At 50.4% G+C, this 14,424-nt stretch overlaps 1 protein-coding gene across 4 annotated transcripts in view; it reads right to left on the bottom strand.

Moving 5' to 3' along the window:
• Positions 1–1,360: 1,360 nt before the first annotated feature.
• Positions 1,361–14,424, bottom strand: part of SYNDIG1L (synapse differentiation inducing 1 like) — a 57,620-nt gene continuing 44,556 nt past the window's right edge. For 2 of the 4 annotated variants that reach the window (XM_061429450.1, XM_061429449.1), the window contains exons 2-5: positions 5,893–6,051; positions 5,215–5,711; positions 3,191–3,331; positions 1,361–3,051 (exon numbers count right to left, since the gene is read on the bottom strand). In XM_061429450.1, the coding sequence (XP_061285434.1) occupies positions 2,893–3,051; positions 3,191–3,331; positions 5,215–5,631 (717 nt within the window). In that variant the 5' untranslated portion in view covers positions 5,632–5,711; positions 5,893–6,051 and the 3' untranslated portion in view covers positions 1,361–2,892. The remainder of the gene's footprint in view (positions 3,052–3,190; positions 3,332–5,214; positions 5,712–5,892; positions 6,052–14,424) is intronic. The other 2 variants (XM_061429453.1, XM_061429452.1) reach the window with 2 other exon arrangements.

Here is a 14,424-nt window from a genome sequence, read left to right on the forward strand (position 1 = left end):
CTGCATGATGGGTGTGCTGGGTGCGGTGATGCACTGTTCAGGGCCCTGCGGGAATGACAGGCTTCGTCCTCCAGCAAACAGCCTTCAGGGCATCCCTCAACCTGGGAGCAGCCTCGGCTGAAGAGATCCACTTTGCCCAAGGGTCACAGCCCTTTTCTGGGTGGCTCCCATCCAGTGACTGACTGACAAGCAGCAGTGGAGGCCTGGCCCTTCATCCCACCTTGAGTCAACTCTGAGGGCACCTTGGCTCCAGTCCCCTCCTCGGGTTGGCCCAGACAGTCATTTGGCCAGCACTGCAGCCTGACTGGAGAAGGCGACGGCACCCCACTCCAGTACTCTTGCCTGGAAAACCCCATGGATGGAGGAGCCTGGTAGGCGGCAGTCCATGGGGTCACTAAGAGTCAGACACAACTGAGCAACTTCACTTTCACTTTTCACTTTCATGCATTGGAGAAGGAAATGGCAACCCACTCCAGTGTTCTTGCCTGGAGAATCCCAGGGACGGGGGAGCCTGGTGGGCTGCTGTCTATGGGGTCGCACAGAGTCGGACACGACTGAAGCGACTTAGCAGCAGCAGCAGCCTGACCTCCCCATAGTTCAGATCTGCCTTCTTCTGCTCCTCTCCTCTAATGTTCTCCCAAGAGTATCTTCTAAGGAGTATCATGCAGTGATCTCCGTCTCAGGGGTACCCAGCCTGTGCAGCATGTGTGTGTGTGTGTGTGCGTGGAGCTGTGTCTTCCAAGTAGTCATGTGTGGGTATGGGCATGCCAGTGCCCTCCATGCAGTGACCTAGAGGCCAGGCTGGTCCCTCTGATAGCCCAGGCAGGTTCCTGGGGGCCTGGAACAGAGAGGATACTGGGGATTTGGTGCTGAGGTTGGGGCCTGAATCCGACAGAGATGGTTTCCTCCCCATACCACGCTTGAGCAGCCCCCACTGGGACTCAAGAGAGGGCATCAGGGGAGTGGGGTCCTTGGTGACCCCATACCTTGCGTCCACCACTGATGGCTCCAGGCAGCTCAGGGGAGCCTCAGTCACCCTGGCCCACGTCTCTTCCTACTGACCTCCCAGGCTCTCGAGTCTAGAATGGATTTTTCTTCAGCCTGGACGTTGCCTTGTCTTGCAGAGTCAAATGCACGCCACACCATCACCCGGCATCCAGGCTACTCCCAGCAGAGTAGTCCTCCAAGCCAGAGCGCCCACCCCCTCTCCTAAGGCCCGGATGTGGGCAGGTCCTCTAGAGAACATGCTGCAAGGGGCCAGGAGCGGTAGACTGGGGGTTGGAGGTTGGTCTTGGGGAAGGATCGGACGCAGGCGAAGGTGGAGGTAGGCGGGGACAGCAAGAGGCCCAGAGGCAGCAGGTGTTACAGAAACGTTTATTACAAGGGTAAGTATATACAGTAACGGGACATTAAAACTGCTGATCCTGGGCCTGTGAGGCTTCAGGGGATGCACTGAGTGGAGGGCTGGGTAATGCCTGGGCTCGCGGAGGATGGTGGACAAGTTGGGTTCACAGCTCCGAGCTCTGGATGGGGCCCCGGCATGACCAGGTCCACAGACCATGCACAGTGAGAGCCATAGCTTGAACGCTGGCAGGGCTGCCCTCCCAAATGTGCTCCTCCTGCCTGTCTGGGTGTTTCTAGAATTCTGAAATTTCCCTATTGGCTAAGAGTGTTAAGAGCAGCTCTGAGAAGAGGTGCCGGTGAAGAAGCTGCAAGGCTGACCAGGGGTCCATCACTGACCTCCAGCATTCAGAGGTGGAAAAAGATCACTGGCACTTGAGGCACAAGCCTGACTTTCCTCTTCTTTGAGTTGGTGGAGCCTTCAGTGTGGCTCCAGCTGGATGTTCTAGGCGTAAGCGAAACAGCTCCAAAACTCCCATGGGAGGCTCCTGCCACAGCCCTGCCCACAAATACTAAGGGTCATCCCTTAGTATCCCTTCAATACATTCTCTGTATCCGTCTAGACCTTGCTCACCTCCTCTAGGAGGCCCTCCTGGGCTGCTCAGCCGCCATGCCAGCCCTGTGTCCCCTCATCTACACTCACTACGCAGGGTCTCCTTGCTACATGCCTCCATGGCTGGATCCAGGATCCTGCACTCAGTGGCTGCTGGACTGATGGCACTCTCTCTCTCTGTCTCTCTGCCTGGCATGGTGCCAGCTCAGAGCCCCCGGAGGAATCCAGAAAAGGAGGATGGGGGCAGAGAACAGGAGCAACGATATTCCAGGGCCCTCCAGGCTCCGTCATCTCATCTGCCTTTCGCTCCTGCATAAAGACACTCCAAGAACCTGCCCTCAGTATACCCACCCCAGGCGCCCCTTCTCCACCTGGAATCTACTCTGTCTTACAAGCCCACAGAAGAGGTAAGTACCCTCTAGAACCAGAAAGACCAAAGGGGTCCCTTTGTGTGTATTTCCATCTTGGCTGGCTGAGGTCTGGGCATCACAGGCCAGAGAGTGGAGTTGGGAAGTTCAGGGAGACCCCAGGTGGAGACGCCTGTGTGTCTGCCCCCCAGCCACCCCTTTATCTCTCTGTAACCTGTTCTTCTCTGTGGAGAGGTTAGCAGAGTTGGGTAGTGGGTGGCCACAGGGCAGGAGACCCTTTGGGGAATGAGCAGAATGGGGAGCGATCCCAGCCAGAGGCAGCTCTGCCTGGATGGCCAAGTGGGCAGCCCTACCCTCTCCTGGACTGAGTGATGCCCCCGGCCTGCTCTAGGCCGGTGGCAGTGGGTGGGAGGAAGTGAAGCTCGTGCCCCGCAGGCTGCAGCCTGGGGGGCCGCCTCCTGACAAGCCACCCCCGTGAGTTGTCTCCCCAGAGAGTCTGCTACCCCCAGTACCCCATCTCTACCTCCTCAGGCGGAGTAGGGGAGTCAGGATGCCAGACCTTCTTGGCCACTAGCTGTGGCCATTCTGGGACATATAAGCTGCCAGGGCCACCACCACGGCTACATAGAGACCAGCCCCCACAGCAATGGAGAGTGTCGCCAGGAAGAGGGCCCGGCGGGAGGTGGTGTTGGCCAGGCGGAAGTCCCCCTTGGAGATGGCCTTGCTGGTCTAGGGAGAGAGAGGCGCTGGTGAAAGGGAACATTCCCATGCCCAGCAAAACAGCCCCGGCTCCCCAGGCCCTGACCCCAGGTCCCCTGGGGAGGGGGGGTGGCCAGAGCAGAAGCCCTGGGCCCCCATGGGCTCTTACCCCCTGGGAGAAGTAGAAGGCGGCGATGCCCAGGGGCCAGAAGCAGCAGAGCATGGAGAAGATGGTGAGACCCAGGTGGTCCCTGGGAGGCAGCGTAAGGAAGTTGTCTTCACTTTCACTCTCTGTCGATGTGGCATCACTCTGAAAAACATGAGTGGGCTCTGGTGACCTGGCCCGGGACACCCATCGGCAGTGGTGTGGGGCACCAGGCAGACTCATCTGTCATTAGTGGCAGTGTGGTTGGGCTCCGGACTCTCTACCAAAAACCTTGACAATGGTTCGATGATTCCACCCTTAGGGATTTATCACTAGGAAAGACTACAAGGATACACATGCAAGAATACACACACAAGTATACATGTACTAGAATGTTCATTATAGGATAGTAACTGTGAAAGATCAGGAAGTCTCAATGCTCAGGGACCAGGAGATTGGTGAATAAGTGGTAGAAGAATGTACAATGGGATACCATGTGACCCTTAAAATTCACCTTGGTAGAAAATATTAGATTACATGGACCAAATACGTTGCTTAGAGAGGAAAATTCAGTTACAGAAATATGTATAGCAAGAACTCTTTTGTGGGGTGAGGTAGAAAAAAATGTAAGTAAAAAGACTGGAAGATCATTCACTAAAATAATAGCTATCTTTGAATAATTTTTTGCACTGACTTTAAATTGCTTATATAATTAAGACAACAAGAACCAGGTGAACTTTCCTCAAAGACCAGAAGTCCATAGCTGGATGGATGAGTGGACAAAGACAATGTTTATCTATATGTATAAGGGAATATTATTCAGCCACAAAGAGAAGGAAATCCTGCCATTTGGGCCAACATGAGTCTTGATAATTATGCTAAGTGAAATAGCAGTAGTAGTAGGGTTAGTCACTAGGTTGCATCTGACCCTTGTGACCCTGTGGACAGTTGCCTGCCAGGCTCCTCTGTCCATGGGTTTCTTCAGGCAAGAATACTGGAGTGGGTTGCCATTTCCTTCTCCATGCTAAGTGAAATAAGTCCAAGACAAATACCATTTGATCTCATTTATATGTAGGATCTAGAAAAGCTGAACTCATAGAAACAGTGAGTAGGTCGGTGGTGGCCGGGGGCTGGAGAGTAGGAACAATGAGGAGAAGTTGGTTAAAGAGTAAAAACTTCCAGTTATAAGGGGAATAAGTTCTGGGGATCTGCTGCAGCGTGGTGACTGTAGTTAATAATAATGTATTATACACTTGAACGGAGAAGGCAATGGCACCCCACTCCAGTACTCTTGCCTGGAAACTCCCATGGACGGAGGAGCCTGGCAGGCTGCAGTCCATGGGGTCGCTATGAGTCGGACATGACTGAGAGACTTCACTTTCACTTTTCACTTTCATGCATTGGAGAAGGAAATGGCAACCCACCCCAGTGTTCTTGCCTGGAGAATCCCAGGGATGGGGAAGCCTGGTGGGCTGCCATCTATGGGGTCGCACAGAGTCAGACACGACTGAAGTGACTTAGCAGCAGTAGCATATACTTGAAAGTTTCTATGAGAGTAGATCTTAAATATTCTCATTATAGCAACAGCAAAATGGTAATTAGGTGAGGTAAACGATGTGTTAACTAACCTTACTGTGGTAAACATTTTGTGATACATACATGAATCAAATCATGGCATTATATACCTTAATGTTACAAAACAATTATATCTTGATTGAACTGGAAAAAAAAAAAAACAAGAACAAAAAACACTATTAAAAAGTCAAATAGTCATAACCTTTAAAAATTGTGAATCATTATGTTGTACACCTGAAACTTATGTAATATTGTACATGAGCTTCAATAGAAAGATACCTTAATGCAATAAATAGTAAAAAAAAAAAAAAAATTAGTCAGCTCTAACTAGTGTTTCTCAAAGTGTGGATAGCATCTGTGTCAGAAGGTCTTTTCTTTAGTAAAATACAGATTCCTGGGGCCCAAGCCAGGCCTACAAAATCTCAGTACCCAGAGGTGGGCCCGAGAATCTGCATTTACACACACGTCCTTACCTCTTCTTCCTCCGGGTCACCCTCTTGGCCTTGGAACTCCTCTTGAACCCCATAGGACACAGTCTGGATGGCAACATCCTCTTCCGCTTGGCCAGGTTCCGTGGACCGCTCCGTAGGCCCAGCTGGGGGCTCCCTGCCCTCTGTGAAGCTGGTCTCACAGCTGCCTGCCCTGGGCTCCTTGACCTTGTCTCTCCCCAGGAGGCAGCTGGGCCTGTACCAGGCCTCCACGGCCAGCTGCAGGGACCCGGGGTCCAGGAGCTGGTGGGCATGCGCAGGGCCAGCACCTCCCAGGAGGTAGGAATAGATCTTCTCCCGGCACGGCCAGGCGGGAGAAGCCTCGGGGTAGGGGTAGGGGCCATGGAGGTGCGTGGGGCTCCGAGGCAGCAGTGGGTTCTGTAGCTCACTCAGACTCTCCATGGTTCTGGGGGCAGCTCCAGGGAGGGGAGCCCCAGAGCCCTGGGACTTGGTGGCCAGTTGAGCCGTCCTCAGAGGGCCTGCTGGAGAGAACAAGACAGACACTGCGGCCGGCATTCTGGATGAAGGACAAGAAGTAGTGAAGAGCACAGACTCTGCAGTCTGACTTGCCCTGGACCCTGCCTGTACCACAGGCCAGCTGTGGGACCTTGAGCTGGCTACTTAACTCAGATCCTTCGTTTCTTTGTCTGCAGCAGAACTTACCTCATAGAGTTGGGTCATTCATTTATTCATTCACCACATCGTCACTGAGCATCGGTGATGGTCAGGCACTGTACAGATGCTGGGGATGAAGCAGGGAGAGGAAGAAGGATGCCCACTTGGTCTTCCAGAGCTCACAGTCTGGTGCAGAAGATGCCTGCCCTGAAGGGGAGGTACAGCAGAGGGTGTCAGAATGTACGACAGATAGAACTGACACAGAGGTGCAAGGGGAGGCTTTGGAGCTGAGATCTGAAGGAAGAAGATGGGTTGACAAGGCGAGGGGAGGGGGACACATTTCACGCAGCGGGTGGATAAAGGCTGGTTGGCCTGAGAGCTGGAGATGAGGCTGGTGTGGCTGCAGGGACAGAGAAAGGTGTGAGACGGACTGCGGGCCCAGACGGTGCAGCCCTGTTGAGGTCAGAGGGGTCCTCGGGGGTCTTGGTAGGGTTGATAGGATGAGACTTGGGCCCTGAAGCCTTCCTTGTGGCTGTGTGTGGGGTGGCTTGGACTGACTGTCTCATGGATAGGAGGCTTTGCCATGGCTTCTGATAAACTGAGGACCACTGAGACTGAGCAGATGGCGAAATGGGGAGTGGGCCTTAGGAGATACTGTCAGGATCAGTGGCAGATGGGATGCTGCATCAACAGAGGATTTGTTCTCGGGTTAGGTGGGCCCACGTTTAGCTCAGAGCTCGCCCCATGCCACGTGCTCACAGAGGTCAGCTCTTCCTGGTGGAGGCGCTTCTCCCCAAGTATGGTCTTAGGGGGTGCTCCTTAGGCTCACCTCCCTTCTAAGGCGAGTTCTGGGATCTGCGAGAGGGCTTAGGTCACTGCTGTCTGCGGGTGGGGGGTGGTGCTCATCAGCCCAGAGGTGTCACTGCTGCTCTCTCCTCCTTCCTCTCCAGAGGCCAGACATGCAGGGAGGGGAGCCCTTGGACTACAGTGACGTGGAGGGGCTCCTTCCTGCTGATGGGGAGCTGGGCGTCCAAGGCAGAGGCCTCATAAGGTTACGTCCGTGTCTGGGCTCCTCTGGGCTGATTCCTAGCAGAGCTGGACTCTCTAACCCCCCAGGGCAGCTTCTGAGCCCCTGTTACAACCTCCCTCCACCAGCAGATGTGAGCCACAGACGTAGAGCTAAAGGACATGTGACCACAGGCCTGTGGGTTTGGGAGTTAGATACACAGAGTTTCCATTCCTGATCCACATTAGCTTTTGACCTGACGGTTTCCCCATTTGGAACCAGAGGAGTTGGATTAAACAGTTGATGGTGGCACTAATATACCATAATTCCATAGCTTCAAGGAGCCCACCAGAAGTGAAATTCCCCCATTCCCTGTCCTTTTTCAGTAGTCAGGAATGGATGAGCACACTCAAATGAGCCCAGGGGGTACAGGGCTCTGCTTCCCCACCACGGCCCCTCCAGCAGGGTCAGGGAGGCAAAGGGAAGGCAAGACATCTATTTGCCAAATGAGCCATGGAGCTAAGGGGTCGTTGCCCAGCTTCCCAACTCCCTCTTGGCTGCCTTATCCTGGCCCTGCTCCTCCACCTGGCCCCTGCCCCTGCTCACCTCACCTACTCTCTGGGCTTCCATCCACGTGGGCAGAGGTGGGCAGGGGCCTTTCTGAGGGAGTAGGGTTGGGGACACCAGCCCTAGCATCTTCAGAGCGGATGAATGCATCAAATTCACCTCTGCCCTATGGCTTGCCTCACCAAGAGGCCGCACTGTCATCCCCTAGGGGCAAAGGAGGGATATTTATGACCAGGAGTCAGGCCCTGGAGCTCTGAGGGGTGTTTGTGAGGGCCCTTATCCAGGGCTGGCAGGGGTGGCTGTGTCCCAGCCCATCACCCAGTTCCTGCCAGCCACCCTTTCTTGGTCAAAGTACACCCAGCTGAGCCTCTGAAACCCAAGCCACGCACCCTTTCCTGGATCAGTGTCCCCCTGCCCCCCCCAACACATGCCCTGGTCGTGTCTTAAAGTAGAAATCAGTGCTTCATGCACTAAGGGATATGAGCCTGGGTTTTCCACCATAGGGACAATCTGGAAGCCACCTGAATGTTCAACAACTGGGGACAAGTTAAATAAATTATGGTGCGAAAACAATGGTACAGGGCCTTCAAACAGGTTTGCAAAAAAGGAATAATATGAGAAAATGCTCTCTGCAGATTCAGTGAGAAGGGAGAAAAGAACACCGTATGTGCATGTGATCTCAACTCCGCCAAAATGTCAACAGTGATTATCTCCAGGGGTGGGAGCACAGGTGCTTTTCATTTTTTTTTTTTACATCACATTTTTTTCTGTTTTCCACATTCATTTTTTACGATGAGCATGCATTACTTTTAAATCAGAAAAAAATTAATGGATTTCTTCTGAGCCAAATTATCTAAAATCAGTTTAAAACCTCCCCAGGCTGGGGCATTCCTTCTGAGAAGGAATGAGGCTGAGCACAGCATCAAAACCTGCCCCCTGGCCAATATGCACAGAGAGGCACAGAGCACACGTACACAATCACACACACCCGTGTTCAAAGAGTAACCAAGTCACAGGCTGCAGCACCTGCCCACAGTCCGGCTAAGGGTCACGATTCTCTGTTCTTTCCGTCACCTGTCAGGGTCACACAGGAGTTCACTGGGCTGACTCTGGGGACCCAGCTCCGAGTCCTGGCCACTAGGAAGTGGTGGCTGGGCTCTAGCCCAGTCTTCCCTGGCCTCGGCCTGGCCTGGCCTTTCGGCCTGTTGCTTAGGGTTGCCTCCCTCTCTTCCTGGAATAAGGGACTAGCATTCAACGCAGAGCAATTTGCATCTCCACTTCAGCTGCCTGGTCTCACCTGGACTGTGGTCCTTCCACACTGTATATGGTACTGCGTACGTGCTCAATCGCTGGTGAGCATGTTTCTGTGTGTGTGTGTGTGTGTTTTTGTGTGTGTGTGTGCATGTGTATACTCTGCTCCGGAGGAAAGACATGAGATGTCTGGGATACTGAATGTAAGAAGATTGCTCCCAACGTGTGGTCGTGGCTGGAGGTCTGGGCCAGGCCAGGAGACGGGAGGAGAGATGGGTCTGTGAAGCCACGGTCCCTGGCTTCTTTCCTTTGGAGCTGAGAACTGAGCTGGGCTCCTGGGTGTGCCATGATGATCTGGGGAAGGAGAGCACACTGCCACCTCCCAGACAAGGGGCAGGAAACCATCCAAATACAGCCTCCCAAGGGAGTCTGATTGCACTGGAGCCCAGTCACGCAGTGTGACGTCAGTTTGCTTATCTATGAAATGTATGGAAAGGGTAGAAGGAGTTGATTTTTAACAGCTCAGCTCAAGATGACCCTAGGATTCTACTGGGAGAAGAAAGAAGAAGAACGTATACTTATTGAGTTTTTTGCCACGTGCCAGGAACTGAACTGTTCTAAATGCTCACTTTGACTCTGTAATTCTAGTGGGGAAATAACAACAGGACAGAGGGCTTCTTTTCCAGCAGTTGCAGACTAACTTGTGTTATACAAACCTGTCTACGAAAGCCAGGGGAACTATGAAGGCACTGAACAGTCACCAAGGAAGAAAGAGCTTGAGGGGTCAAGGGGCTAAGGACAGGTGAGCCTGACCTTTGGCAATACTTTCCCCCTCTTCCAGTAGGGAGGAAAACTGGAGTTCAGGGATGGTTAAGGAGGAAGGGCTCCAGTAAGCATGTCCAGTTTTCAACTGGGACCACTTTAGGGCTACCCATTGGGAGTAGAAGAAAACCAGGAGCAGATCAGCCCTCCCGAGGACAGAAACCTGCTTTGAATCAGCTCTGCTCCTAACTGGATTAAGGTGATCTGCATATAACCTTGCTGTTTGCCAGAAGCAAAAGTTGTCTTCAGGCAGTGGTTCTCAAACTAGCCAGTCTCAGCATCACCAGGAGGACTTGTTAAACCCAGATGGCTGGCTTCCACCCTCGGAGTTTATGATTCCAGGATGGGGCTTGAGAATTTTCATTTCTAACAAGAATCTGGGTAAGTTGAATCTGCTGGCCCAGGGACCCACTTTAAGAACTATTGCTCTGATAATCACACAAAGAAGAGTAAAATATATAACTAGTGAGATAACAGACATGAAATAATAAAGGTATTTAATTTACCCTAAATGAGACAGAAGGAATATAGAACCAGTTAGACAAATAGAAAACAAATAGTAAGATGTTAGGCTTACACCCAACTATATAACTATATTGGATATAAATGGAATAAAATTGCCCATAAAAGACAAAGATAGTTCCATAGTGTATTATTCCATTTATATGAAGTTCTAGAGAAGGGAAAACTATGGTGACAAAAAGCATATCAGTGGTTAAGGGCCATGGTCGGGAGGGGATAGGCTGCAAGGGGCATGAAGATTTTTGGCGGTGATGTTCTGTATCTTGATTGTGGTAGTGGCTACATGACTGCAGGTGTTTCACAAAATTCACTGAATTGTGCACTTAAGATTGGTGACTATTATTTTATGTAGATTATACTTCAAAGATGATTTTAAAAAGAGACAGAGACTAGATTTTTAAAACAACACAATCTGACAATATGCTACTTATAGTCAATGTACCTTAAATATAAAAATACAAAGAGTTTAAAGTTGAAATAATAACATCTCACACTTAACTAAATTCTTACTGTGTCCTAGGCACCGTTCTAAATGTGGTGTATTCTCTCATTTAATCCTTAGAGAAACTCTATAAATCATTGTCTCCATCACTGTCTCCATTTTACAGATGAAGACACTGAGGCATAAGCAACTTGTAAGTGCCCACAGGCATGCAACTGGAGAGTAGTGGACAGGACATGACACCCTGGAAATCTGACCCCGGAGTCACTTTGCTTTCTTGCCACTATCTGTTGGTGGCCATCTACTGAGAGCTTGCTTTGCTCTCGACACCATGGAAAGTGCTTCAAATGCAGTATCTCACGTAATCTGTCCTCTTAATGTGGGTGAGGGGGATTGCAACTCAGAGAGGTTAAACAGGTTTTCTGAGATCACACAGCAGGAGAGCGGCAGAGCCCCATCTGACCCAGTCCGTCTGATGAGAGCTCTTGCAGGCCTGAACAGTATCAAATTCTCTGGGATTAGCTGTGGGGGGTGGGGCTTAGAGGAGGTCTCCTGTGCTGAGAACAAGCAGGGTGAACACTGCTAAAAAGAGATCATGGGACAGTGTGATGTGGGACCAGGAGTTGGGTTGTTGTCCATGGGATAGGGCCAGTCCTTATCAGAATGCTGTAAAATCATAACAGCTACTTTTTACTGCATCCTCACGTGAGCCCCGTGTTTCACACACTGTATCTCAAACCTGTACAACAACTGATGAAATTGGCTATTATTATTTCTCATTTTCAGATGAGGAAACTGAGGTTCAGAAAGGTTAAGTAACTTGCCCAAGATTAAACAGTATCAGACCCTGGATTTGAACCTAGGTTTAACTGAGTCCAACACCTGGCCTTTCAGAGCCTACCTGTGTGTAAAGGGTTGTGATAAATGGCGTGGGTGTGAGAATGGCAAGGACTTGGTCTTGAATGGGTTAAAATCAGAGACCTTATTGAAGGGAATGGGAAATGGGAGCTTTAGGAAAAGATTAAGAGATTTGGGGTGATTTAGCAGCCCAGGGATGGCTGCCGAGATAACCTTAAGGTCTGGATTCAAATAAATGCAGAGCTATAGTGAGGAAGTTCAACCTCTGACCACTATCTCTCAGTGCAACAAGAAAGACTGTTTCTAAACTGGAAGATAAAAGCCAGAACTTCCTAGCAGGGCAGAAGATTAAATAGAAATGATTACAATCCAGAGGAGAGGTGCCGTCTTTAAGAATAGGTGCTAGACCAACTTCCAGGCAGATAATATGTAAACTGTTCTGTAAACTGTGAAGTCCTGTGACTCGAGAAGCTGTTAGTAGATGACTTGGGGCTGGATTTGATGATTTCTGGCCTGTAAGCAAGAGAGCCACCAAGCCAGCTTTGGAGTCATGGATGCTGCTTGTTGCATCTGACAGCAAAGAGAGACAGAGTCAGGGGTCAGGGTCCGGGTGGGAGGCAGCAGAGTTGAGGGAAAATGGGAGATTTAGCTTTCTTTGCTTCAGTTTCCCCCTCAGGAAGCTAACGCAATTGATTATGCTTTCTTTCTCCTCTGTCTTCAAATGCTCCTAACTCTTGATCTTCCCCAATGGCACTTAAACATATTGTCATTCCCTGGCTTAAAAAAGAAATCATGATGACTGCACAACCTGGCTGTCAACCCTTTGACATTCCTCCCATCGAGAAGTAGGGGTCTATGTCCCTCCTTTCTAATCTGAGTAGGTCTGTGACTGCTTTTACCACACAGCACAGCTAAGGTGATGCTCTGAGACTTCAGAGGCCAGGTTACAGAAGGTCATGCATCTTTCACCTTGCTCGCTGGAATACTCACCCTTGGGACCCTGAGCTGCTCTGAATTACCCTGAAGCTGTCAGGCTGGAAAGGCTGTGTGTATGACGCTTTGGTCAGCGGAGCCTGCTGAACCCAGCCTTCTGGTCATCCCAGTATGCCAGGCATGTGAGTGAAGCCATCTTGGACTCTTCAAGCCAGCCCATCTGTCCGCTGAGAACCACTGGGTGACCTCTGCTCATGCCACATGGAATGGAATAATCACACAGCTCAAGCCTGGGTGAATTTCTGACCCTCAATGTCATGAGATAAAATAAGATGTCTCTTGTTTTAGCCGCTAAGCTTTGAGGTAGTCAGGCAGAAACAGAGGGGAGGAACATTTATCTTCCACGCCACCTCCCCTCCTTCAGCTCCTGTCCTTCCCCTCTCCTTTACGTCACGGCTATGCTGCTCAGAAACTGTCTCCACCCATATCAGAATACTTCAGCTCTCAGTTCAAAAGTCACCTCCTTAGGGAGATCATCCCTCCATACTCAGCCTAGATTTAGGTTGCTGGTTATCTGCTTTCCAGGCTCCAGCTCTTTCTTTCCAAGAGCTTATCCCAGTCTCTATTTACATATGTGTGATTCCTTGATTAGTGTCTCTCTCCCTCACCAGATCTCGTGAGCTTCAGGAGGGTGAGGATTCTGTCTGCTTCCTCATACTTGCAGCCCCTGGCCTGGCATATAATAGGCACTCCATAAACAGTTGGTCTCATGAATGAATGAATGAATGAATTAGTGGATGAGTGAGCTAGGTGGGCTGAGTCTCCTCCTTAAGAAACTCTTTCCAGGACCTGGGATGGATGGAGCACATCTGGCTGGGGCATATTTAATTTTGTACAACCAACACTTCTTAAGCAGTTCAGACCAGTTTTTGGAATGCAAAAATCAACCAGAAGTGGTACCTGCTTTGAGGAGGAGGGGAGAAGACAGACTAGCAAATACAAGGCTTCAGTACCATGGAGTAAGTTGTGCTAGCAGGACATGGGGAGTTGTGGGTACACTGATATGGGACTCCTATCCCGAGGAAGGAGTGGACGTGATGAAACTAGGAAACGGTTTGCACAGCAGGTGACATCTGAACTGAGTCTTGAAGGAAAAAGATGAGTCATTAGGTGAGACAATGAGAAATGAGTATTTCCAGCAGAGGAAACAGCACAGAGGCATGGGACAGTGGTCTAGAGGGGAAGCCGGTGGCTTGATATTGATGGAATCAGGCACGGGAGGTGGGGAGGCCTCCAATTCCTTGCAGAGAAGTTTTTTACTCTGGGCAGTGGGGAGCCAATGATGGTTGTTGCAAGGAAGAGATACAGTCATGCCTGTGTTTTAGCTATGGTTCGTTCCAGTAGTCATGTATGGATGTGAGAGCTGGACCATAAAGAAGGCTGAGCACTGCAGAATTGATACTTTCAAACTGCTGTGCTGGAGAAGACTCTTGAGAGTCCCTTGGACTGCAAGGAGATCAAACCAGTCAATCCAAAGGAAATCAACACTGACTATTCACTGGACAGCCTGATGCTGAAGCTGAAGCTCCAATACTTTGACCACCTGATGAAAAGAACCAACTCCTTGGAAAAGACTCTGATAATGGGAAACACTGAAGGCAGTAGGAGAAGAGGGTGACAGAGGATAAGATGGTTGGATGGCATCACTGACTCAATGGACATGAGTTTGAGCAAACTCTGGGAGATAGTGAAGGACAGGGAAGCCTGGCATGCTACAGTCCTTGGGGTTGCAAAGAGTTGGACATAACCTAGCGACTGAACAACAACAACAACTCTGGGTGGCAGCAGTGGATACAAAGGATTTGAGGAGTGTGAAAACAGAAGCTTGGAGTCTATTAAGAGGCTACTGTACAATGCAGGCAGGAGGGGATGAGGACCTGAACCTGATGGTGAAATGGATGGAGATGAAGAGTAATACCTGAGGGGTAGTTAGGAGGCTAAATGAATAAGATTTTGAGACCAACCATAAGTGAGGAAGAGAGAGGAGCAAGAATGACTTCCAGGTGTCTGGTTTGTTTAACTAAGTAGAAGGTGATGCCACAAACTTAGGCAAAATCTAGGGGGAAGCTGCTGGTTTGAGAAGGCAGCCTGAGCGTAAATGTCCACATCTTCTCCCTCT

This window comes from Bos javanicus, chromosome 10, assembly GCF_032452875.1.
Source record: "Bos javanicus breed banteng chromosome 10, ARS-OSU_banteng_1.0, whole genome shotgun sequence".
In the NCBI taxonomy this organism is placed as follows: Eukaryota; Metazoa; Chordata; class Mammalia; order Artiodactyla; family Bovidae; genus Bos; species Bos javanicus.